The 26067-nt window shown below is 41.4% G+C and overlaps 3 protein-coding genes across 12 annotated transcripts in view; 2 read left to right on the forward strand and 1 right to left on the reverse strand.

The window, feature by feature from the left end:
- Positions 1 to 726: 726 nt before the first annotated feature.
- On the forward strand, positions 727 to 9035 carry LOC124065905 (NACHT, LRR and PYD domains-containing protein 12-like). Of its 2 annotated transcripts, XM_046401812.1 has the most exons (9): positions 727 to 864; positions 2148 to 3778; positions 4521 to 4865; positions 5165 to 5332; positions 5425 to 5595; positions 7328 to 7534; positions 7640 to 7816; positions 8175 to 8348; positions 8500 to 9035. In XM_046401812.1, exons 2-9 carry the CDS (start codon positions 2163 to 2165, stop codon positions 8564 to 8566), a joined length of 2925 nt encoding a protein of 974 aa, XP_046257768.1. In that variant the 5' UTR covers positions 727 to 864; positions 2148 to 2162; the 3' UTR covers positions 8567 to 9035. The 2 variants fall into 2 exon arrangements, with proteins under 2 accessions (XP_046257768.1, XP_046257777.1); XM_046401821.1 differs by lacking the exons at positions 7640 to 7816; positions 8175 to 8348; positions 8500 to 9035 and adding an exon at positions 6600 to 6692 and having other exon boundaries at positions 7328 to 7464.
- Positions 9036 to 9105: 70 nt separating this feature from the next.
- Positions 9106 to 17387, forward strand: LOC124065913 (elongation factor 1-alpha 1). Of its 4 annotated transcripts, none has more exons than XM_046401845.1 (8): positions 9106 to 9234; positions 11854 to 12026; positions 12966 to 13145; positions 13243 to 13539; positions 15444 to 15594; positions 15949 to 16205; positions 16313 to 16547; positions 16674 to 17387. In XM_046401845.1, the coding sequence occupies exons 2-8, from the start codon at positions 11883 to 11885 to the stop codon at positions 16796 to 16798; spliced, it is 1389 nt and encodes a 462-aa protein (XP_046257801.1). In that variant the 5' UTR covers positions 9106 to 9234; positions 11854 to 11882; the 3' UTR covers positions 16799 to 17387. The 4 variants fall into 4 exon arrangements, with proteins under 4 accessions (XP_046257801.1, XP_046257793.1, XP_046257816.1 ...); XM_046401837.1 differs by lacking the exon at positions 9106 to 9234 and adding an exon at positions 10036 to 10191; XM_046401860.1 differs by lacking the exon at positions 9106 to 9234 and adding an exon at positions 10423 to 10439.
- A 1499-nt stretch (positions 17388 to 18886) lies between these two features.
- Positions 18887 to 26067, reverse strand: part of kcnq5b (potassium voltage-gated channel, KQT-like subfamily, member 5b) — a 120015-nt gene continuing 112834 nt past the window's right edge. For 3 of the 6 annotated variants that reach the window (XM_046401791.1, XM_046401753.1, XM_046401763.1), the window contains exons 12-15: positions 25883 to 26014; positions 25491 to 25598; positions 23615 to 23741; positions 18887 to 21656 (exon numbers count right to left, since the gene is read on the reverse strand). In XM_046401791.1, coding sequence (XP_046257747.1) covers positions 20376 to 21656; positions 23615 to 23741; positions 25491 to 25598; positions 25883 to 26014 — 1648 coding nt within the window. In that variant the 3' untranslated portion in view covers positions 18887 to 20375. The remainder of the gene's footprint in view (positions 21657 to 23614; positions 23742 to 25490; positions 25599 to 25882; positions 26015 to 26067) is intronic. The other 3 variants (XM_046401800.1, XM_046401772.1, XM_046401782.1) reach the window with 1 other exon arrangement.

The following is a 26067-nucleotide window of genomic DNA, read 5'->3' on the forward strand; positions in this document are numbered from 1 at the left end:
TAGATTAAAAACAACAACACCTTAGTGTTGAACTGGAAATAGGTCAGCAGTGGGGTTTCTGAAACAAACAACATATTGATTAAGTCTTTATAAATCCAGGTGCTGTTTTCACTTCAGTTCAGATGCTCTCCAAAGACCATTTTGATTTTATTGTGCCTTGCTTTTTGTATTGAACTCTGTAGAGTTTTCTCCCGCAGATACTTCCTTATTTCCTGAAAACTGTCTTATCAGAAACATTCCAGAGGGACAAACACTGTCCTTGAACTGTCTGGTTCCAGACACAGTTATTTTTGGTCTCTGCCTTTCTGCCTTAAAAAAATTACTGGGCCCTTCTGTGTGGAGTCTGCATGTGCCTGCGTGGGTTTTCTCCGGGTACTCAGGCTTCCTCCCACAATACCAAAAACATGCACATTAGGTTAATTATCTTCACTACATTGCCTCTAGGTGTGAGTGTGTGCGTGAGTGGTTGTCTGTCTTTGTGTGGAGCCCTGCACCCCCGACGGATAAGCAGTATAGAAAATGAGCATGGGCATTCTCAACGATATTCACAACAACATTTCTAGTGTGTTATGGAAATTAAAGAAATTGTTTTTCTTTTACATTAATGCACCAGTAATTATAAGTCTCTAATATTTCGTATTCTGAAATATGAAATGAGCCACCCTGCATAATGAGCATTTTACTTTAAGAACTTCAAGCACGTCTGCACCTGTTTCTGGCCGCACGTTGCAGTTGGATGAGCGAGATCACGGGATCATTAGATCACGCGATATCTGGCGCATGTTTTTTTTTTGTGACATATTTCAAACGGAATCCACTGATCTGCCTCTTTTTCCTCACCGGACAGGTTAACGTCACTTCTTGGTATGTATATTACACTACATTATCGATTGTTCAGTAAATATAACGTAATACCATCATCTTTGAAGACTAATTGTGTTTGGGTCTTTAGTGATATTACTTATTAAGTTAAGAGGGCGCAAGTTATCACTGGCGTTACTTTCGTTTTCTAAGCTATAGCCTCTTCACTTGTACTTTTAATATAAATGCCATTAGATAAATGTCTTGAAGTGGGTTTAAACCAAAACTGCTTCGCCTCGACAGAGTTTCAGTATCATAGCCTATACTTCCTTTCTATTCTAATTCATACGTGTTGACGTTACGTTAAATACATAAATCATTATTGGGATGTAAATTAAAATGCCCACTAGCAAGTAATGCTGTCAAGTAAAATTGTCATTAAAAGAGACAACTGTGCCCATTTCCTTATTATTACAGGAAGAGCGATGAAAAAAAGTAGTCAGAATTTGAATTGCTGTAGAGTACGGCTGATTTTGGAGTACATGAATTTATTGAATATGCTGTAGATATTAGATATTTTATTGACCAGTAAGTTTAATGATACAGCAATCTATGGTGATACTGGAAATCATCTAAAGTGTTACTAAATTTTACACAATTTACACTACTGTAGTAGACACCAAAAGCACCATCATACCATGTTTATAGTAAACTACAAAGCTAACTAACTAAAATGAAAAAAAAAGGCTTTTTATGTTTCCATTAGTGCCATACCTTTGAAATGTATTTCACACTTAATGTAATAAGTTTATGTTGCTGCTGACCATACTGCTGACCAGTAAAATGAATAAGTAAACATAAATCCTTGCAAATATTTGTTGCATTGAGTTAGTCTTTTATACTCTCAGTCATAAAATACTGTATTACATAATGGAGCAATGCAAACATCTCATGATTGGCTGTGATTGTGAAAGAATCCCTCCTAGTTCACATTCTCCTGATGTTATGTTTATAGGTTAATGATGTGGCAAAATGCTGTACAGTTTAGTCTGATCTTGGTGTTTATTCGGGGATGGAGAAAGTCACCACAGCTTCTTTGTCAGTGGAATATGTATTTATATTTTCTGTTTCAGCTGAAGGCAGCCAGCACAGGTTATAGTTATCCCTCCCACTTTCTCTACAGGAGCTTAAACACACTGTTGTCTCTCTGCTGTAGACACATAATACATCCTCACTGGATTAAGAAATAATACTCTTACAAACAAGACAACTGTTGCTATATTGCATAGCTGAACACTAAGTGATAGCTTTTGTTTTTAACACTTTCCATCCTCACCTCTTTTCAGGAACACCTTGTCTCCATGATGGATCCCCAAACCCATCTGAAAACCATACTGAAGAACAAATATCAGAAACTGAATGACGCATACTCTGAAAAGTCATTACTTCCTTCAAGACTGTGCTACCGGCTGCTCAAGCAGGACTACCCATTAAATAATTTGCAGCAGCATGAGTTTAGATATGTTGACAAGTCAGATCTTCATTCTTGGCTTTATTTTTCAACTGACTCACTCTCAAGTATATTGTCATGTAACTGCAAACATGAGAGATGGAAAAGAACAGTCATCACTTTAGGAGTGGGTGGAGTCGGAAAAACCACAACAGTGCAGAGTTGTGCTCTAGAGTGGGCCGAGGACAAAGGGTACCACAACATCCGCCTCCTCTTTCCTCTTACATTCTGGGAGTTAAATTTGCTCAAAGGTAAAAAGAACCTAATTGAAATTCTCCAGACATTTTACCCTGAATTGAAAGAGCTTGACAGTTCTGGTTTAAATGAAAAAGACGTGTGGTTTGTCCTTGATGGACTGGATGAGTATCATCTCCCTCTCAACTTCAGTTGTCCAACAGTGAGTGATGTTTCGCAGGTCTCCACAGTGGATGTTCTACTGGCCAATCTGATCAAAGGGAATTTATTTCCCAGGGCTCATGTATGGATAACAACCCGATATGCAGCGGCAACCCAAATTCCTGGTTGCTTTTTGCTTAAAGAGACCGAGATTCAAGGGTTCAGCAACGAACAGATGGAGCAGCACTTCAAGACAGTCATCGGTAATGATGATCTAGCATACAAAGCCATCAACCACGTGAAAATATCAAGGAGTCTGGACTTCCTCTGTTCGATTCCTCCAATCTGCACCATCATGGCAAATGTTTTGAAGAATCATGTGAAAGCGGATGATGGATTCAAAATTAACCCTTTAAATCTGACCCAGATTTACGCACATCTGATCAAAGCATCAAATCCAGGCATTATTGCCAAGCTTAAAAATTTGGCACTGCTTCGGATGAAAGCTGGTAATGTCATGTATGAGCGCGATCTTCAAGAGGGGGACATAAGTGTGAAGAAAGCATCTGCATTTTCCAAAGAGTGTCCACTTGTGTTGAGAGAAGAAAAGGGGCTGCATAACACCACAGTGTTTCGCTTCGGTCACTCAAGCATTCAAGAGTTCTTGGCAGCATCTGCTAAACTGGACGACATTGAAGGGAATTCTGCACAGTCTCTTTGTTGTAAGGACCTGGTGGACCAGATGCGGCAGGATCCATGGGGAAACTCTGACGTCTTTCTTCGCTTCATCTTTGGCCTCATTAAGGAACGCGATATGTTGGCACCCACTGATCCACTTTTTGCATACACCAAGAAGATGATCCTGGACAACATTTTGGAGTATACCGCTGTAGTTCTTTTCCACTGTCTGAGGGAGTACGACAGCCAGGCTTTGCTGAATGAAGTCAAGTTCTTTCAGAAGTTTGGCATTTGTCCAATCCCTGAATCCACACCAATGCAATGGCACTTCGTGATACAGAGGACCACAAATTTTGAAGGGATGAGAAATAGTTTTGAGATGGAAGTGTCCAAGAGATGTGATGAAAGACTCCTCAGGGAGTTACCAAATATTTTGAAATCCAAGAAAGCCATGTAAGTTTGTACTCACTGGATTCTATCTTTTGGATAAATGCACTCATATAAATGTTTTACACATTTTTTTTGCTGCATTAGCTTTATGCTCCTGCAGAATGAATTTGAAAGTGAGTACTTCAAACGGTCCAAGTCTCCAATCTATGATATTCAGATAGGTTCAGATGTGTGTAGATAGATTTTGACACATCTGTCTCTGAAACACAACTCCCAAGTAAATGGAGTTTTGTTTGTGTTGCTGATGACATTGAGAAGCTGAAGTAAGAAACTTAGTAATCTGTTGTGTCCTGTTGTCTCCCAAATTATTCTCAATGTCAACAAATCCCATGAAAAGACTAAATCCAACAATGTGTTAATTCATCTCTCAGTACTTTCTGACTTTCCTTCATCTTCATCATCTTCCTTCCTAAAATAAAATAATTTCTAACACATATAACATAGTTATTGTTAGTTACTGTAGTTTTTAGCATTAGTCAGACATAAATAAACAGTGCATTTACTGGGCATTACACGGCACTCACAGCAATAGTTTGTGGGATTGGAACAGTGTGGCTCACTAATGTGCTTTTGATAGTCAGGACGGCAGTGAGCTCTATGATGCAAAAGAATGATGTATCAGGTTTTGGATAGCCAGACTATACTTGTTCTTAGGATCAGTTCATTGTTTATTGTTTTTTAGTGCCTGTGTTTAGTGTAGTGACTGATTTATGGTGACCAAAATATGTCTCCCATTTCCTTGCAGGCTGCGATTCTCTAACCTGACAGATAAGTGTTGTCCAGCCTTAGCAACAATCCTGAGCACAAGAGAGTCTTACCTGAGAGAGCTGAACCTGGGGTACAACAACATCAGTGATGATGGAGTCAGGAAACTTGTGGAGGGGCTGTGCAATCCAAACTGCAGGCTGAAAATGCTCAGGTTGGATGGCTGTGAAGTGACCTCTTGTGCCTGTGTATACCTGGCCACGGCCCTGACACAGTCCCGGAAGCTGCAAATGCTGGATCTCAGCAGGAACAAAATAGGAAATGAGGGACTGCAGCTTCTTGCTCAGGGTTTGAGATCTCCTGAATGCCAGCTACAAATACTTAAGTAAGGGTTGTGAAGTAAACTTGATATAAAATTGATTGAACAGTCAAAAATGCAGAATGTTTCTCATTTTTACTAACAGACATACAGACAGGTGTAATAGAAATTCTGAGAGATAAAGTTTATATCAAAAAGATTAAAGAAATGGTATCAGGGATCATGCATTACAAAGTAATGTCAATATGTCAACAGAAAAGAAGTGCAACTCGAATGAAATCTGTTCATTGTAGACAGCTTTGTAAGATTATTCTATATTTATTGTATTTCTCTTACTTTCCTGTTGTAATTCTTTTTCATTGTAGACTATCACAGTGCAACATTGAGGAAAAGGGCTGCTATTATCTGGCATCTGCTCTGAAGGAGAACTCTGGCCACCTCAAAGTGTTGGATCTGAGCATCAACATGGTCGGAGACAAAGGCGCCATTGAGCTCTTTAAAAGATTCAATACATTGCAACTGACAAAGCTGGAGTGAGTATGACTTGGTGTAAATGCATTCAGCATAACTGACTTGATATAAATAATCCAGTTATGTTTTGGACCTCTTTATATGTCTTTGACAGGATGTACGACTGCGGCCTCACTGCTTTGAGCTGTGCAAGTATCGGGGAAGCTCTGAAGTTTGAAACCAGCACCCTCATAGAGCTCAACTTGAGCAACAATGATTTGAAAGATGCAGGGTTTAGTCTCATCTGCAAAGCAATGTGCACATGGTGTAGTCTGGAAACACTCAAGTAAGGACACTTTGCTTTTATATTTCTCTCTTGATTACATACTGATTAAATAGAAAATGCTGGGATTGGAGAAAGAAGTATTTTTTGTGCAGTATTGAATGTATGTATACCACAGAGCCAACTTTCCTCACCAGCTTATCCAGCTGCGAGGCGTCCTTCCTCTTATTGCTGCATCCCCAGTACACCACAGCATAGAAAGGATGCGGGTTACGACAGTCTGGTACATCATCTGCAGCAGCTTCCGGAAGACGCTAAAGGACCTTAGCTACCTCTGGAAATAGAGCCGGCTATGTCTTTTCTTATAGAGTGCGTTGGTGTTAGCTGATCAGTCCAATTTGTAATCCAGTTGCAGTCCCAGGTACTCGTAGGTCTGAACAAATGCCACACATACCGGCTGCGAGCCTATGGAAGTCCATCACCATCACCTTGGTTTTTCAGGTGTTGATGTGTTGGTGCTTAGACCTGCACCACGTCACAAAGTCCTTCATCAGGTTCATGTAGTACTCTGCCTGTTCTCCTGTCACTGCAGTTGTGAAAGGTATCCCTGATACACCCCACAACTGCAGTGCCATCTGAAAACCTCTGCATGTGACATGACTTCCAGTTGCAGGGTGAACATGACAGGGGAGGTGGTGCATCTGTGCTGCTTACTGCAGTCCCATAGGTGCACTTCCTCAGCCTGATGTCTGTCTTCTGGTGAGATAATTCCTGAACTATGACAGGAAGTGTGAGTCCACTCCCATCTCTGTCAGCTTGTCTCTCAGCAGCAGGGGCTGGATGGGGTTGAAGGTGTTTGAGAAATCAAAAAACACAATCCACACAGCAGGGTCCAGTGCATGGCAGACATGGGGTCTGAGTTGGTGTAGCAGCAGCCCCTTCATGGACTTCATGGCGTTCGATGTCAGGGCAACCGGTCTGAAGTTGTTCAGCTCCTTGGAGTGGGAATACTTGAGGACAGTGATGGTGCAGAAAGTCTTTCATTGCAGTCTTCTCCCTTGACGCAGGCCCAGTTTAAAGACCGAAGGTGCTGACCCTGCTCAGAAGCACAGGCCCTGAGTAGTCGTGAGGACATGCCGTCTGGGCTGGCAACTTTGGAGGTGGGGAGGGGGGCACTGATACGCTCCTCAGCAGCAGCCTGAGAGTAGTGAGTGTGTGTGGATGGTGGAGGTGAGGGGGTGACAGCTGGACAGGCCACAGCAGCAGCGGGGGCGGGGCAGTCAAACCTGTTGAAGAAGGTGCTTCTGTGCTTTGGGCTGCAACCTGTGATGGTCTTCAAGCCATCTCAGACCTTCCTCATGCTGCTCTGCTGCAGCTTCTGCTCCACCTTCCTTCTGTATTTCTCTTTGCCCTCCTTCAGCCTGATTTTGAGTTCCTGCTGCATGTGCTTCAGCTGCTCTTGGTGTCTCCTTTTGGTTGAGGAGGTCATTGATGTCGCCGGTGATCCAGGGCTTGTTATTAGGAAAACAGCACACAGTTCTGGTAGGAACTACAATATTCATACAGAAGTTGATGTAGTCAGTGGTGCAGTCTGTGATCCCCTCGAGATTCTCACTGCATACCTCCCGCAGCACTCCCCAGTCAGTAGATTAGAAGCAGTCCCACACAGCTGCCTCTGCCTCAGATGTAGTGGTGGTGCCTCACTACTCGTGGCTTTGAGTAGGGCTGGAGCAGAATCAGACTGTGGTCTGTTATTAAACCATTGTTTAATAACACACCTCTCATTTCTCTTCAGCGTTTCAAGATGTGGAATCACTGATGTGAGCTGCAGACATTTGTCTGAGGTCTTGACTTCGTTCTCCCAGCGCTGGATGAGAGCAGCCAAATGGCAGGCAATGGAGCTGAAAGACCTTGACCTCAGCATGAACTGCCTTGGAGACAAAGGGGTCAATGAAATTTCAGCTGGACTGAAGAATCCGTGCATTTATCTGCGAACTCTCAAGTAAATGATTTTTAAGACACAATCTTAATCATGCCACAACTTGTTATGGTATGTTATATGAAAAGAGCAGTATACTAGTATAACACAATTGTTCCTTCATTTCAGCCTGAGTGACTGCAGCCTAAGTGATGACTGTTGTGCAGAGCTTGCATCAGTGTTGGCCTCAACGGAAAGCAGTATCAGTGAGCTGAACCTGTCGGATAATCCCCTCCTTAAAGATAAGGGAGTGAAGAAACTCTGTGTGGGACTCAGACGCCCTCAATGTAATCTGGAGAAGTTATTGTAAGTTTTTTTGTTTTTATTACTTCTTAAAGAACTACAAATAAAAGTTAACAGATACTTTTTCTCACTAAAAACATGCATCCGGTTAAGCCATGCAGTAAGTTCCCCTCCTCAAAGTCATTGTTTTATTAACAGCATTTCTGTCAGTTTGTTATGTTACAAGAGCTGATCTGGTCAAAAAAAAAAAGAAAAGTTTTTTATTCCTTTAAAACACGTTTTTGTGTGTTTTCTAATGTTTAGACATGGTCATTCACATGACCTGTGGACAGTGTTTGGAATTTCTGGAGTCCTGCATTATATGCTGGATGGCAACTCTAGGATTTTGTTCAGAATATTAAAGAAACTGTTTTCTCTGCAGACTGAGGAACTGTGGCCTGACCTCAAGGAGTATTCAGTTGCTGATCTTGGCGCTGAAGTCAAACCATCAACATCTTTCAGAGCTGCATCTGATGGGCAACATTCTGGAAGACTCGGTAGTCAGTGAGCTCGTAGATCTAACGAAGAACAAGAAATACGCCTTACATACATTGGAGTGAGTGCAGGTTTTCATGTCTCATGTCTGCATCCTCTACCCTCCACTCTATTTCCTATACTCTAGTCATTATGACACTAAAACATCACAATGTATATGTATTTTTTTTCCCTATCAAGTCTAATATGCTCTTCTTTATTTTATCTTCCAGCATCTCAACAGACTCAACTGCATCTGAAGTCTCTTTCCCTTTACCGCCCTATTTCTCAACAGATTGAGCAGACGGACAGCGAGCGAGGCTGCAAACTGCCCCTCGTTTCTTATGCCACACTCTTCTTTGTTTTTCATGGTATATTGTAGTTACAAAAAAAGTGCTTTTCAGACTTTTGTTTCATTCCCTTGACAATATAAAGATCACTAGAAAATGTGTGGAGACACTCAAACCATGAATATTTTCGGGATTTTTTTTTTTTTTACTACTTTCTATGAGTTATTTATTTTATTCAGTGCCTTACTTCTGATCTATGCTGCGTGAATTTTCTGAGGCTGCAGTACACAGCACTTGTATGTAAGATAATCTTGAAAAGAGAAGAAAGTGATAATCGTAGGAAGTAATGTTTCTACTAAATCTAAAATATGTAATGCCCATGACTGTAACCTTATTATGTACCAAAGAATCTAAAGCGGGAATCTGAAAACGATGTAATCTCTGTGACCACAAAAATAAACTTTTGTTTCTTAATTCCATACTCTGCAGCGCTGACTCGTTTCTGTGTTATAGCAGCACTCCATCTAGTGGCCAGACCTCGTAATTTCAGTAAGTGACGCGTTTGACGCTCGTTGAAAGCGGCACCGCGGCTGTGTCTGTGTCAGTACAGCACAGCAGTCAGCATCTCCGGTGTCATCGCAGTGAACCAGTGAACGCACCTGAGGGCTGGAAGCAAAGGTAGGCTGGCGCGAATGGTATTCTAATATGTAACACAATATCTAACATGTATTTTGTCAGCATCCTGCATCAGAGATAGTGCGAAGGGCTGATAATCCCAAGGATGTTTGTAATAGACGTTATCTAAGTGCATTATAAGTCTCGAAATTGATAGGTGAATACTGCGTGGCTTTAGTGCCATGGTAATTTAACCAAGGCGAGCGGTGCCAAAAGTGCAGAGGGGTGTGGATTGACATCATAGCAGGCTGTTTGTTGGCTAGGCCTGTATGGCGCAGTTTCAGCGGTGAAATACCTCCTGACTGTCATGCAGGAGTCTTCTATGTCGATCATAATAGTGTTGCCTCCACACTAAAATAAACAGTGCAGTGTATCCGTCTGTAAGGTGGATGCTGAGATATGCAGACATTTTTAAAACGCCCCCAGCTCCGCAATATAATGGTCACTGACTGTTCATTGCGGCAATGTCTCACATAAATGGCTATTACTGTTTCGACTCCGTAAACTTATTTCATAGGGAGTTTTCACGGTAACTGAAGGAGGCTTATGTGGGCTGGAACAGGCATTAATTGTATGCTGCCATGTCAAAATACGAGTTATAATCATCATAACAGATAAGCGGGTGTAAGGACTGTTGTCTCTGAAAATACAAATGCACATTTTTTTTTATATATCTCGTGATATGAACAAAGCAGTTAATAGTCTAGACACTGGTGTTCTGTTCTCATTTCCACCCAGACCAAAACATATCCTAGAAAGAGTGCGATAGGGATGCCGTCCTAAGTAAGAACTTAACGTAGTTTTAAAATCGTGGTGACTAAGCCGGGGATGCGCGTGTACGTGTCGTGAGCGCGTGCCAGGTGGGAGAGTGACGCAACACTCGAGCTTTGTCGCTAACTTTCAAACTTTTAAGCTAACGTTAGCTAACTGTTGTTCACTGTGGGAAGCACGAACCAGACGGTAAGAGGATGGAGAGATCCAGTATGTAGAAGATTCAGTATATTGTTTTGTGGTATACCTCGGTATTCAGCATTATTAAACATGCACATTAGGTTAATTGGCTACTCTAAATTGCCCCTCGGTGTGAGTGTGAGAGTGTGTGGTTGTTTGTCTTTGTGTGTTGGCCCTGCGATTGACTGGCGACCAGTCCAGGATGTACCCCGCCTCTCGCCCGTAGTCAGCTGGGATTGGCTCCTGACGGATAAGCGGTATGGTAAATGGATGGATGAATTTTTTATTTTTTTCACTAACTCGTTTAATGAAAACCTTTTATGAAAAGAGTCTAGTTTGACCATTGTCTCAATTTTCATGTGCTTTAAGGCAACTATAACGAGGTACGCAATGGCGCGGAACAGCGGCAAAATAGCGAAGCTTAGCTAGTCGAAAAGCTAGCTAGATGAAAAGATGGTGCACGTTCGAACGGTATTTATTAGCTATGTCTACCGCTGGTTAAAATGTAAAAAGTCACACAGTTTGCTAGATAAAATAAGCTACTACACAGCTTTTTTTCCATTTATTACACGCAATTATGGTGCAGATTTCTGAGGGCATAATTGAAAAATATGCCAATGTCAACATGAACAAGCCCAGTGAAGAAAGCAAGTTGAGGGCCTTTTTGTCTGTTGATTCTTTTACTGATTCATTGGAGACTTAACCCTGTTTGGAACTGTCATGTCTGTAGGACAAATTGCGATCCAAGTAGCATCACTTTACCGGTAGTCTGTAACAGTGGCATAATTTAACAAACTTGATGTCATCATGTTAAACAAGTATACAGTTATGCCAGCTCAGTATGACTGGAATGTAAGCTAACTGAAATGGTCGTCAGTTAAATACTGTTGGATCATGTTAGCATTTGTGAAACTTGAAGAAATTGAATATATACCTACATTTTCACTAGTTTGCAGTTACCTGAAACAAATAATTGTTGAGTTTTCATTACCTTAAAATGATATGCTCAAAAGTTCATGCCCCCTCTAATTCTAACTTGAATGTGCAATTCTTCAAATATTGAGACTTGAGACCTCAGAGTCAGCTTTTGTTGCTGTGAGTTTGCACGTACCCACGTCCTATAGTATCAGATTTGAGATTGTTGGAATTCAGTATGAAATTTTGTAATACAGTATATCTCGATAATAAAGCAATGTGAACAAAGGCAGCGGTGCTTCACTGAATTGATCATATCTGTTTTTTAATTTTAGATAACCTTTGTTAGCCTACAGAGTTGTAGGAAATGTGTGTGCCAGCCAATGTGTGTGTCCGGTATCACATTTTCTCCCTGCAGTTTAGTCGCTGCAGATACGGCCAGACATGCTCAGTAGTAGTAGTAGTATTTGACAAGAATTCAGCTTTTGAAAAGTAAGTACCTTCTCCACACGGTTTAATCAGTGTGCCTTTATTCAGCATGTACAATGGAAGTTTCAGGTTACTTTCTATACATAAACTATATTTATCTTTTCTCTGGACTCTGGCAACACTACCTTTAGCATTCACTGCTGCTTACTTAATTACTGTTCATGTTTAATGAACGTTAGCTGCAAGTCCCACTGTAGGTGTCTGTGAAGGAATTATAGTTCTTCAAAGGTCTGGTGGTCTCATTTCCTGCTTGTTCTTGTTTGCTAGGATCTTGGTATCTTCCAGAGTAAGCTGCTATGGGGAAGGAGAAGCTCCACATAAACATCGTGGTCATAGGACATGTCGACTCAGGCAAGTCCACCACCACTGGACACCTCATCTACAAGTGTGGGGGCATTGACAAGAGAACAATTGAGAAGTTTGAGAAGGAAGCTGCTGAGGTATGGCTCGTATTGTTCTCACTTAATTTAAAATGTGATCTTTTTAATGCCTTTCTTTTGTGTAACTGCACTGGATAGATAGCTTCTCTAGTACAACAGTATCCTGCTCTGTTTCACTGGCTGTCTTTCTGTGTTATCTCCAGTCTTGCACCAGTAATATGCCAAGTGTTGGGGTGACTTTTGGTCAGGATGACCACTTTAATTTTCAAAGTTCAAAGTTTGTTAATCAGTTCATTGTTCGGTTTCATGTAAGATCCCAAGTTTGAATCTTGTCTCTGTTTTCCAGTTACATGGGGTGAACTTCATTTTCTTTATTTTTAAGATTACATTGCTCATTGCCACAAGATCTATAACACACATGAAAATCCCTGTAGTACATCATGAAAATATGTCAGTGCCCTGTGGCACAGGGCTAACCCATGGTCCTGGGACTGCTGCTAACAGGCTGCATACCATTAGCTCTCTCCACCCATACAAATGCCGGTTCAGTAAGTTCACATTAAATCTGACCAGTACACCTGACCAGAAACCTACCAAAAAATCAAAAATATTTATGTGAAATTTATTGACTTTTTTTCTAAATTTGTTACTTTTAAAATATCCATTATGTGTAATGGATTTTTTAATCAACTGGTGTTGACTAATCTATGGTGGCCATGAGGTAAATATAATACAATATACTGTGCTGAGATTAGCCTCCATTAGCTTTTGTTCTTCAGTAGGGACACAGAGGGATTATTCAGATGAGAAAAGAAAATAGAATTGTCCACAAGCCAGTGTGCACATACGTGCAAGTTTATTTAGCGTTTAATTGCATCGTGAAATTGTTTGCAGTTGTAGCACATGTAGAAACTTTGGATCAAAGCTTTTATGAAAGGTACTCTAATGTAAAATAATTGTTAGATTTCTTCATCTTACTTTCCTTTCCACATCCCCTAGATGGGAAAGGGCTCCTTCAAATACGCTTGGGTTTTAGACAAGCTGAAGGCAGAGCGTGAGCGTGGCATCACCATTGACATCTCTCTTTGGAAGTTTGAGACCAGCAAGTACTACGTCACCATCATTGATGCTCCAGGACACAGGGACTTTATCAAGAACATGATCACTGGGACTTCTCAGGTAGAGGGAGTATGGGCTGAAGAGTTGTAATTGAAAAATGCATGGTAGAGAGAGAGGAAAGGAAAGACTTACACCTCTCCTTCCCCACTCCTTTCAGGCTGACTGTGCTGTGCTGATCGTGGCTGCAGGCGTGGGTGAGTTTGAAGCTGGTATCTCTAAGAATGGGCAGACTCGTGAACATGCCCTCCTTGCCTACACCTTGGGAGTGAAGCAGCTCATTGTGGGCATCAACAAGATGGATTCCACTGAGCCCAACTACAGCCAGAAGCGCTATGAGGAGATTGTGAAGGAAGTCAGCACTTACATCAAGAAGATTGGTTATAACCCTGACACTGTGGCGTTTGTGCCCATCTCTGGCTGGAATGGAGACAATATGTTGGAGCCTAGCCCCAATGTAAGCATGCTGTGAGACCCAATGTATAATATGTTGACAGTATTTACAGATACATTAGGAATAAGCATAGTAAGTGCTCACATGAATCCTATACGTTCAGAGTTATGTCTTCTTCCTCCTCTGCTTTTTGGCCCTCTGATTAATGTGAAAAGTCTTAAAGTGCTTTAAGACAGTGAGAGGTTGCTGCCTCCACCTCCACGGTGGTCATTGTAAATACTGTGGCAGCTTTGCTGAGGTTGACGATAGCGACAAGGAGCAAATCACTCCTGTGAACACACACGTCTCTTTGGCTGGTGCTTCTGAGTTTATGATGATTCCGATTTTCCAGCTTGCTGCTGCAGCTCTCTGTGCAACCATGCCAACCACAGAAATTACAATGAGATGCAGGAGCTGATCTTACAGTATCTGAATTCTCCCCCTGCCAAAACAAAAACTTGCTGATTGATTGATGTGTGAAACCGAATTGACGAATACTGTAAACTGTTGCACGACGTCACAAATACTTACAGAAAGGTATTTCACCACAAAAAAGCTGCAAAAATCTAATTTTAATGGAACTGTATTGTCTCTACAGAAGAAAATTAGAAGCTCCATAAAAGTTGCATTTTGGGGCTACAGCTCCATAAGCCCCCATTCATTTTGTACTACCTCATGTGCTCTCCCTACATAACTGGAAGTTCTGAGAGTGGGAATTTTCGTCCTATGCGAAATTCTCTGGTTCTCCTCACCATCAGAGAACAAACATGTCAATGAGAGAGAAACAGTGTGGGATGAACATAAGCTTCAAAGTGGGAACCTAGTTCCAATACCATTACTAAGCATTTTCTCTGTTGCAAGCTTCAACTCCTTCTGTTTATCTGGTTGATGATTAGACAAGACAAGAGAACTTTATTTGTATTGCCCATTTTTACAAACGGTTTGTCTCAAATGGCTTTGCATAGCATCATAGCAACATCCTCTGACCTTAGACCCTCACTAAAACTCCCAGAAAAAACCGAAAGGGAAAACAATGGGAGAAACCTCAGGTTGAGCAACAGAGGAGGGATCCCTCACCCAGGACGGGCAGACGTGCAGTGGATGTTGTACAGGCAGGAAAGCCGTTAACAACATGAGATATGGGAGAGATGGGGAATGTTCCGTCAGGGGAGAGCTGATGGAGGCAGCTCTTGGTGGGCAGGCTGGGCCATGAACAGGGAAAGCAGGAGCAGCAGGTTGATTGATGAGCAGGGACAGCAGGCAGGGTAGAAACACAGGGAAGGAGGTGATGCAGGTGGAGGTTGGTGCTGGTGGATGGAGCTCTGGAGAAATCTGTGAAGACACGGAGAGAGTGTGAGACACCAAGGCCAGACTACACAGTATAACAGATAAAGACGGAACAGCAAATGTGTAGAAGGAGAGGAGAAGGACGGAGAGAAGGAGGCGCGCCCTGTATCCTGATGATAAAATGGTTCAGTTACCTGAGCCAGCCCTAACTATAAGCTCCATCATAGAGGAATGTTTTTAGCCTGGACTTAAATGTAGAGAGAGTGTCTGCCTCTCTGACCCATGGAGAGTTGGTTCCACAGTAGTGGAGCATGATAGCTGAAGGCTCTATCTCCCAGTTTGTTTTAAGAGATCGGGAACCACTAGTAGACCTGCATTCTGGGAGCGAAGTGTTCAGAGCTTTGTTTTTGAGAGCCTTATAAGTCAATAGAAGGATTTTGAAATCTAAAGCAGCATCAGGTGATGTACAGGAAGAACTGGTAAGATCTGAGTAAAATACAGAACAAGCGTTCTTTTCAAATTCTAACTTTTTGAAAGCACCTGAATTATCATACTGAAAGTTTCTTGCATATTGAAAACATTAAATATACACAGGCAGGTATACCGCACTTACTACTCAAAAAGTCCCCATCTCTCCACAGATGACCTGGTTCAAGGGCTGGAAGATCAACCGCAAAGATGGTAATGCTTCAGGTACCACGCTGCTGGAGGCTCTGGATGCCATCCAGCCTCCCACACGACCCACTGACAAGCCCCTCCGCCTGCCTCTGCAGGATGTCTACAAGATTGGAGGTGAGTATGGTGTTGGTATGGATGACTTTAAGACTTATATTTGTGTGATTTGTATTGTTATATTGTTGGTAAAACTAACATGAAAGATCTAATTAAGTTCTTCTGAAGTATCAGTGGTACCAAATTACGTGTTCAAAGTTTTGGGATTGAGAGCACTATATGACAAAAAGAACTGATCTGAATGAGGTCTGGAAAAATTCCCATTGGCTCTTTATGTCCTAAAGTGACTGACAACCCTTTTTTAAAGAAACTCATCATGCAAGTCATTTTTCATTTTCAGTTGCCATCTTGCAGTTTTTTTTAAACAGTTGTCAGGACACATTTTATAAAAGTTGCTGTCTTTCTGTCTGCCAGGCATTGGGACTGTACCAGTGGGCAGAGTAGAGACAGGAATCCTAAAACCTGGCATGGTGGTAACCTTTGCTCCTGTCAATGTGACCACTGAGGTCAAGTCTGTGGAGATGCACCATGAGGCCCTGAGTGAGGCACTGCCTGGTGACAATGTGGGTTTCAACGTCAAAAATGTGTCTGTTAAGGACATTCGCCGTGGCAATGTGGCTGGAGATAGCCGGAACGACCCACCACAGGAGGCCGCCACCTTCACCTCTCAGGTCTGCATACAGGAGTTAGCTTTGAAAAGGATAAGGACTTAAAAAATATACACACTATTGAGTTTCTGCTTCCAAACATGACTTTATCTGCCTCTGCTCTCGCCCAGGTGATTATCCTGAACCATCCTGGTCAGATCAGTGCTGGCTACGCCCCCGTGCTAGACTGCCATACTGCACACATTGCATGCAAGTTTGCAGAGCTCAAGGAAAAGATTGACCGTCGCTCTGGTAAGAAGCTTGAAGACAATCCCAAGTTCCTGAAGTCTGGAGATGCTGCCATTGTAGACATGATCCCCGGGAAGCCCATGTGTGTGGAGAGCTTCTCTGAGTACCCGCCACTGGGTAAGTTGCAACTGGCAATATAATGTGTTGTTTCACTTAAGATGATTCTGATTTACAATAAAACATCTCACTGACAATGAGAACTTGTAAGAGGTAACAAATATTTTTTCCATCCTACCTCATCAGGGAGGTTTGCAGTGCGTGACATGCGTCAGACCGTGGCAGTGGGAGTGATTAAAGGTGTGGAAAAGAAAGCCCCCACCAGCGGTAAGATCACCAAGTCTGCACAGAAGGCGCAGAAGGTCAAATGAACGTTGTGCTGGGCTGCTGCCCCAAACGCTCACAATGACCGAAGACACGCTAGCACCCTGCACCTTCTGCACACCATAGTCAGCGTCTGGTCTATTATCACAATGCATCGCAAAAGCAGACGGAGGAAAAAAAAAAAAACCTACCCTGTTAGTGATTAACATGTTAGCACGCTGTTTTATGTAGGTTTTATTGTCACTCAGTTCATTGTAGAAGAACACAACACACTTGCCATTACAGTCACTGGTTGTGTGCTTGTTGTAGGCTGCTTATTGATCCAGCCAAGAAACCTGGCTGCTAAGCACTAGTAATTGGGCTTAGATGTTATTTTGCCAGGTCTCTATTGAAGTAATGTTGTATGTTCTCGCTTTTAAAGAGTTATGCTAACTAACCAGAGGTAGACTGGCTGCTTGCATGTTCCCTGTTTGCAACTGAGAAAACATGCCTGAGAAACCTGAAATCTTCACACTTAGCACTTTGCTTAGGCAAACAGTAGCACTGTTAAATGTTCTGGTTACTGTTTAGTTTATGCACCTTAATCTCTGTTATTTGTGAGCATATGTTCAGAAAAGTAAAGATGTTTAAACAGTTTGTCTTTGTTCCTGGTATCTTTGCCAAGTCTGAACCTGAACCACTGAAGAACCTCTCTTTTTGAGTGAGTGATTGTGAGAAAGAAAAACCCAAACTCTTCATAGAATTTCCTTTATTGATGAATGAGAAGAAAGGTTCACTTGCATTTTCATTACATTACAGGCTTCATAAATCTAACTGTGATTATTACTCGTGTGTAAATATGTGCACATAATTTAAATAAATTAAAATATATGAGACTGGATGTTAACATGTCAAAGGCCCATTTTGTGCCCAGTAGCAAAATGATCTCTGAATTTTAAAAAGAAAAAAAAGAAAAAAAAACAAAAGGAAAATGCCTCAAGTCAGAACATTTGCAAGAAGGAAATATGAAGACAGTGTGTCCATTTCTGTTCAGAGCAACCTAATGCACTTTTCAGATAAATGTAGATATGGAGATGAGTATGTACCAGAAAAGCAAGGCACCAATATATTGTATGTACTTCAGACTGTGTGGACTTCATATCAGAGCTGAGGTCCTTTTTTATTTCAACTGCAATCATATTGATTCATCTTAATGACATGGCATTCATTCTCAGTAATAGATAGGTTTGGATATGACAACCTCTTCATGCAAAATAGATGTAAATATTTTAAGAAAGTAAAATCTATTTCTTGAAACTGACCGCACATATATTTTGGTCTTTGATATGGGTCTTCAGAATTTATTGAGGTACTGCTAGCTAAGTATTCACCACTGTGGCTTCAGATGCTTTACTATATAGTGTTTACCTGTCGTTATTTTCCTACAACTTGGAGAGAGCCACTTAACCTTACCTGATTCTGTACCATGCAATAGGAGTACATTCTGCAGGGAGTCCACTTCAGGGAAGTAAAACTAACCCCACATTACACTGTATGAAAAAAAATATACAGTAAACATTGACCATGATTTAAATAAGATATCTTCCTTTCATGTATAAACAAGCTGGCAAAAAGCCAAATGCACTACAAAGGTAGGTTTCTGATCATATGTTTCAGTGTATCTGTCTCCAAATAAAAACAAAGTGCTTTGCCAAGACACATCTGATGACTGTTTTTAAAACTAAGAAATGACATTCAAAATGTGTTTCAATCCATGGCTGTCATCAGCTGGAAACCCAGCTGCTGCATAATTGATCTGAAAATAAGCAACGACTGCTCCTGGGTCCTCTCCGCTGGACTGTACATAAGGTCCTCCACAGCATCATGGATATGTAGGGTAAATGGGCATTTTTATATGTACATGTGTGCACATAGGAGTATATGTGTGCATGTGCTTTGGATTTGGCATAACTCATGCTATAGCTGACTCTTGGCAGAAGTGAGGTCGATAAGTGTTCAAATATTGGTTACAGCAACACTGAAATTCCTCTTTTCTGTCTGGGTTTACCCCTTGTACCTCTCAGTAACAGGATACGGCTGTGATTGCGTTCCAAAATAAGATACAAACCAATTCAAAGTTTTTTGTTTTTTTTTTGGGGGGGGGGCAGGACCATTCCTGCAGTTTTGCTTTTTTAACCTATTTACTACAAATCACTTGGACTTCACATGCTGTTTTCTCTAATGTTGACAGTATGAAATGCAAATTAGCTGACTTTTCAGACCTGCTTTTTTCAAGTAATTCAATTTCTGTTACAGTCACACAATTGTTAAGAGGTAATGCAGTATAGACATTTCAATACAGTTTGCACTTGAACTATATAACCACACAATGACCATGTAATATTGACAAAAATGACCCAATGGTCACTGGATTACATTATTCAAGCATATTTCAGAAGTTCACTAATTGATATACTGTATGGGGGGGGGTCAATCAGACGATTTTAAATCGAAATCAATCTATAAGGGGTCCGTAATCAATTTTTCAGTTGAATTAAATGGATTGCAATATTTAATGTCCTCTTACTACTGTTTCCACACTTCTCATCACCTCATTGATTTGCAAATCTGTGTTGTGTGATCAACCAATAGAGCAATGGGGTCAACTGGATGAATTACTTCACTAGGGTCTTCTTTTGGTGACCTATTGTAAACAATGCAATATGACTTATAGCTAGCAGCAGGGCAAATGAGAAGCTTTTGCCAAAAAAGAACAGTCTTAAATGCAATGTTGTATTTAAATGGTGAAACATTAAAAAAAATTATAAGCTATTTTAAATCTGGCTCAATAAATCTGAATTGCAAAAAATGTAGCAATTTAGACTGTGGATTATGATTGTGATTAAATCGATAGTTATTATTTTTTTGACGAGATTGCCTACACATACTATATGGAAATTAGTGCAAACCAATAGATGGATTTAGACTTCAAAAGGTTATTTTGTTTTCCAAAAATGGACAAAAACGGCTTGGAAATAAAATAACAAATAGAGACAAGAATAGAAAATGAACAGTATGGCAATGATGAGGTAACATTCACTTCAATGCATTTGGAGAAACAAGAAATAAATTTTGTATATCCTGTATTAAGCCCAATTTTCTCCACTACCTAAAACAGTTGTGAGTGGTTTTCTCAAAGGATTTTTCATAAATATTAGGTGTCCATGCCTTTCTACTTGATCAAGTGTAAACGGTAGCTTGCTAATCTCAGTACCTTTGACTGAAAACATGCAATGCTCATGCTGTCTAAAAGTATAAACCAAATGTCTTTCAGGACCATGTTTAGTTGGCTTTGTTAAATGGCAAAGTCTTAGGCTTTAGGGGTCTGTGTTTCCATTGCACAAGCCTTAATCTTTAACTCAGATTAGTCAATTAAACTTTAGCACATAGAATAACTCATGCAATGATATGCCATAATGTGATCAGCCTGTATGAAAATACTGTGATTCTTATCAAATGGATCAACATGAAAATAAACAAAAAAGCAACCCTTGTTATATTCCCACCCTCCCACTCCCTTCAAAAAAGGATAAAAACCGTCTCTTTGAGGTGAGATTTGCGTGCCTTCTGAACACGTATGCAAGTTTATTTTAGCCGTACATGCGGCATGTTCAGCATTTCAGTGCTGCCAGCAGAGGGCAAGGATGCATGACCATGGGCCAGGTCACGGTTTGCCCCCTGCAAACTTGCCCCTCCTCTGCTCCCTGTCCTCAGGAGGTCTGAGGAGAAGGTGTGGGCCTCAGCAGTTCCTAGCGACAGGAAGTCAAATCCTTGCGTCTCAATCTCCCTGTCGCTGATAAAGAGGTCCTCCTCACCCCATCCACCTCCACCACTCCTGCCTCCACCACCCCCTCCTCCCCCAGGGTCTTGGCTACAGCTCTGGGAGTCACTGCTTGTACTGGGGCTTGGAGATGAGAGGTTGTGACTGTGGTGGGTGTCCTGGACAGTCCCTGGGGCTGCCTGCCCCAGGTCCTGCACTGACATGGACTTGCCCAGCCCTTTGTCCATCTGACTGGGGCTGGAGCAGCAGCCCAGGGCTGGTGGCACCAGGGGCTGCAGCTCCAGGCTCATATGTCTCCTCCAAGAGCCCTCAACCTGAGCATTTATCCTGCCAGTGCTGTTGGTGCTGCCTTGTAGCTGCTGCCCCTGTCTGCCCAGTCCCAACCCAAAACCAAGGTCCTCCACCATACTGCTGTCCTCCATCTGTATCTCTAAACCTCCACAGAGGTCTTCCATGTCGGGGGGTGCTTCTGTGGAGGTCGCTCGTAGCAAGTTGGTCAGGCCCCCTGTCCGGCTGGAAGGGGGTGGTGGTGGAAGTCTTGCCAGAAGGGGAAAACCTCCATCTTGAACTCCTTCGCCTACACCACTGCTGATACTATTAGGGGTAAGGATGGGTGGGGAGCTCCCCACAGCCTCATCAGTGCCACTTTCAGGTGTGGTGGCTTGGGCCTGGGTACAGTGATGGTGTGGATGATGAGGATGATGATGGTAGTTGTGTTGATGATGGTGATGAGGCAGCGGTGATGGGCTGAAAGAGGAGGATCCAAGGCCAGAGGGAGGCGTGGAAGAGGAGGCATTGAGATTAAGCTCATTGGGTGGTGCCAGGATGAGGTGGAGTCCTCCTTTGGGGAGGTGGGAGTTAGTGGAAGAGCGAGTGCCGCAGCCACCAGGGGGAGGGGCTCCACTGCTGTTGACTTGGGTGGAGCAGGACAGTTCCTTGCTAAAGACAGAGGAGTGGTAGTCAGAGGTTTGCTCCAGCTCGAACAGGGGCAGAGAGGAGAGCGTGAGGGCTGAAGATGAACCTTTGTGCAAAACCTGGCGATAAATGTCAAGCAGGGAGTCGAGCTTTGACTCAATTGACTGGACCTGCACGGAGAGAAAAGAAGGATGGTAGTGAGTCGTGTAACGGTAAGAAAGCATGGAAAGAAACACAATAGGTAAGGAAGGCATTTTAAAACCACTGTATATGAAGTTTTGTATGAGATTATAAAATCTGGTGGCATAAGGGGTGGGGTAGAGAGAAGTGATATCAAAAATATTGACTTTCATTTTCAGACAGTCTTTCGTGTATGTATTACAAATGTCACAAAAAGTTACAAAATTACATGAAAAGAGAACTTAAGGGAAAAATTAAAGTTCAAAGTCGGTGTGAATGTTGTAATGTCAGTTTGGGAGAATTATTCCAACATCGGAAGCAATTAGCTTAGCTTAGCATAAACACTGGAAGCAGAAGAAAGCTGCTGAATCGTGGGAATCGTGTCTGGACCTCCTGCTGTGGTCTTACTTGACACTGATGACTGTTATTACCACGTGTTATATTTCGACATTATTACTTCTACTACTGTCATCATTATTATTGTTATTACTGTCATTGTCATTCTGATTCCGATACTCTGTTGTTGTCACTGTTGTTATGCATCTCTCTATATACTGCCCCCCTCTCTGTTGCTTTCTCTCTCTCGTTCACTCACAACCCGCCCACACTGAGCCAGGGTCTGCTCCAAGTTTTCTGCCTTCTAAAAGGAAGTTTTTCCTCGCCACTGTCGCCAAGTGCTTGCTCATGGGGCTTTGTTGGGTTTCTCTGTACCAAAAATCAAATTAAAGAGTTTGGTCTAGACCTCCTCTAACTGGAAAGTATCATGAGACAAATTTTGTTGTGATTTGGCGCCATATAAATAAATTGAATTGAATTGAATTGTTGCTCTTCTCAACAGCATCAACACTTTGTCTGTCTAATCTTTTGTGCTATGGTTCTTCTCATCCGTTCAATTCCTCAGCTATGGTAAGCAATTTAGGTCATTGTAACATAGTACATGTCCCACAGTAATATTTCATTGTTGTATAATGCACTTGTATATGGTCTGTAGACATCCCCACTATAACTGGATTCTGTGTTGTGGGGTTGAAGAGGGTCTTTCATTGAGAAATACAGCATTTAACCCCTAAAATCAAATTTTTACATATTACATATTGAATTTACTTGTGCAGGTCATCCTGGCAAGATTTTTTTTATTATTGTTGTTAGCTAAGAGGAAACAGAAAGGAAGAGAGAAATTTTCAGCTTTTATAATACATATTTTGTTCTGTTCTGTAATTGCACTAATTGTAGTGCAACTGCCTTCTCTCCTGTTTAATTTAGGCCTTCTTGTCCCATTGTAACACACTGGTTTAGATCGTTTCAGTAGGTTACATCATCATTGATGTGCGGACTGCCACATCAATGATCAATAAGCAATTTGTGGTTTCTGGGGACTTCACAAAAAGTCCCCAAAAAAACCACCTTAGCTATTCTTAAATCCACTAGTGGAAAAGCTCTCATGAGATATCTTAATGGCAGCATATAAATTGGCACAGAGTTGGGCCAAGCACGGAACCCTGAGGTACCCCACAATGCAGTTAAGAGGTGGGAGACCTCGATTCAGCAATGCCAGCACAGAAATTCCAAATAGAGCTAGTTAAATATTAAGTATAAAGGGGCAAATTATGCTAAAAGAAATTCTGACAGCACAGGCTGAGAGACTGGGTTGAAAATAGCAAAGTATCATGTCTAGCTGGTAAACAAACAAAACACTTTCTTTCCAGAGCAAGAGATATAGTAATGTATTACTTGACTATACAGTACATTATGCAGGCTTTTCGTGTAAATAATTGTCTTATTTGTTTATGTCTTTTTTGATGATCAATTACAGGTTGCTGAACTTTAATAATGGTTGTGACATTGTAGATACCAGTATTAGGTAATGAAAAACCAAATAATAATAATAACAATAAAGATGATAATAATAATGATGATGATAATAATGGGACAGGAAGCAAAAACGGACCTGTCGCTCCACTTTACAGACTCGACCCAGCATGCTCATGTCCTCTAAAATATCTCCATCAGACAGCAGCTTTTCTCGAATCTTCTTATCCAGAGGGATCTGGCCTTTCCCAAGGATTTGGTCAACTCTAGAGCGCACACACACACACACACATTAATGATGGAAGATAAATAGTGGCAAAGTAGAACTCCAAGAGGTAGCCCACAGAAAGGAAGGAAACTGCAACCATATAATACATTAACGTAAGCACATTTTGTTGTGCGACAAGCAGGCTAATGAGATGTTATGTTTCCTCACTGGATTTGACAAATGCTGTATGCTGGATGAGAAAACATTGCCAAGTATGTAATGACGGTGAGTTAGCAAGTGTGCTTCATCTGAATCCAAGAACACATCAATTTTTTTTATCTGATTCTGAGTCAAGTCTTGTATTCCTTTTCTTTTACAGTGCAAATTTGGTTTCTTTGTCTCATTCAGCATTTTGAAATAAACTCTTGCTCAATCCAGTGAGGTTCAGTAAAATCTGGTTAATAAAGTTTCTTTGTTAATGAACAGGGTTAAATTCAACAGAGGGCAGGGAAGATCCAAGGCAATATCATGCAATAACAACTGCACCAACATTTAGGAGAAACAAACGATTAAAGCTTTGAGAGCCACAAATTACAAACCACACTCACACCTAAAAGTGGGTCGTTTCTTTGCATGTTTCTTTTCATGCTTCTTGGAGTATGTGTGACTTGCCACTGTGGTCATTCCAGACAAATACAAATTGTAATTGATCAAATAATTAGGAATTACAAATCATTATGTTTTTTGGGTTTAGCTAACACCGGTCAGGTTTGTATGTATGCTATGCATATGATGTAATGCTAATTTTGTAAACTTTCCAAACATCAGTGAATCAAAATACGTTAAAAATGAACATATGTTTCCGTTCATTAGTGCACATTGAGAGTGACACTTGGTGGAGTTAGTTTTCCAATTGTGGCATCACACCATTACAGATGAGCATGGTGCAAAGAGATGACTCACTCAAACCTTATATGAACAAAAACAATGGACATGGATAGAAATGTGGCATTAGTGTTTGTTTTATGTGTTTATGTGAAGAAGGTTACAGTCTGCTTAAGTGCAGTCTTAACTCAAGATTCACTTACAAGCTTTTCCATGAGCTTTCAGCTGCATCACACAATCTTACCACACAGATGGTAATTGCACAGTTGTCGTGAATAAGGCAAGGCTTACACTGTGTCCCAGTATAACTGGTAACTGGTATCACTTCTGAGCGACCTCCATCTGTTGATGAGGACTGTGAGGTGTAGTTGACAACTCAAAGTATTGAGTGGACATTAAAGTAACATTAAATTTGTCAAAAAAATCTCCAAATGTATTAAGATGAAGTATGCATGCAGCAGTTTCAATTAAGCAACAGCAGGGGTCACTATTACAGCAGCAACAGTTGTTGCGCTTTGAAAATTTAGTTTACATGTGTGGACATTTGTTTTTGTGTTATGTTTGTGTTAGTTTCAGGTTACAAGCTAACATAAGGATCCCATCATTTCCCAGAATTCATCAGAATGTTTAATCAGATGAAAACAGAAAATGTCCGGCATCAACACATTGAGTTTTGTCAGGTTTATGAATGACTTCATACACAGAATAGAAGTGTGTCAGAAAAAAGCAGTGCATGACAGACATATGAAGAAAGGTTTCATTTCACTTCTCGATCAGTCAATTCAAAGAACAAACTTAAACGCTGCCTTATAAGTGAGATTTTCTGTTTTTGTGCTTTTGAGGACAAATCACCTCCTGAATTGACTGAAAGAGAAGCAAAACTGAAAACATGTGACATGTGAAGGGTGCGGGGCATTCTGACCCCTGGGTGGAGTTCTTTCTGCCCTGGCTGTAATAGACAGGCAGGGGGGGGGGGGGAAAGGTCTTGGCTCGGCTGCTCAGGGTCTGTGGGCCTACTATCATGTCCAGCCTGTGAGGGAAGCAAAGGCAACACACATATGCATACATACAAACACAAACAGAGGTACACACGTGCATACACATACATACACACAAAATCACAAAATACAAAGAAAAAAAACACACACACACATCCACATACAAATATACCCATGCATGTACAAGGTATGAGTGCAGGCACATGAATACACACATACACAAACATACGCACCAAGAAACAGATGAGTCAGTCACAGTGGGATCAAACAGGTCTAGTTAGATGCAAACTGTCAGTCGGTTTGTGGTCATTCCTACCGGGTCTGCAGGCTTTTGATGCGACACAGCATGTCCAAGTGACCAGCAGAGTACTGTTCTATCACATCCTTGACATCATAAGGACGCAGAGTCTCTTTAAACTTCTTCTTGGCTACATGAAACTTCATTATCCTGGACGGCAAAGAAGTCCATAAATCAGACACAAGGGGGAGCCCTTATACAGC

This window comes from Scatophagus argus, chromosome 2, assembly GCF_020382885.2.
Source record: "Scatophagus argus isolate fScaArg1 chromosome 2, fScaArg1.pri, whole genome shotgun sequence".
Taxonomy (NCBI): Eukaryota; Metazoa; Chordata; class Actinopteri; family Scatophagidae; genus Scatophagus; species Scatophagus argus.

Coding starts and splice junctions, on each gene's coding strand:
- LOC124065905 (XM_046401812.1), top strand. CDS start 2,163: ATGATGGATCCCCAAACCCATCTGAAAACCATACTGAAGAACAAATAT. Junction 4,866..5,164: donor TGCCAGCTACAAATACTTAA/GTAAGGGTTGTG, acceptor TTTTCATTGTAG/ACTATCACAGTGCAACATTG. Junction 5,333..5,424: donor TTGCAACTGACAAAGCTGGA/GTGAGTATGACT, acceptor TGTCTTTGACAG/GATGTACGACTGCGGCCTCA.
- LOC124065913 (XM_046401845.1), top strand. CDS start 11,883: ATGGGGAAGGAGAAGCTCCACATAAACATCGTGGTCATAGGACATGTC. Junction 13,146..13,242: donor TGATCACTGGGACTTCTCAG/GTAGAGGGAGTA, acceptor CACTCCTTTCAG/GCTGACTGTGCTGTGCTGAT. Junction 16,548..16,673: donor CTCTGAGTACCCGCCACTGG/GTAAGTTGCAAC, acceptor CTACCTCATCAG/GGAGGTTTGCAGTGCGTGAC.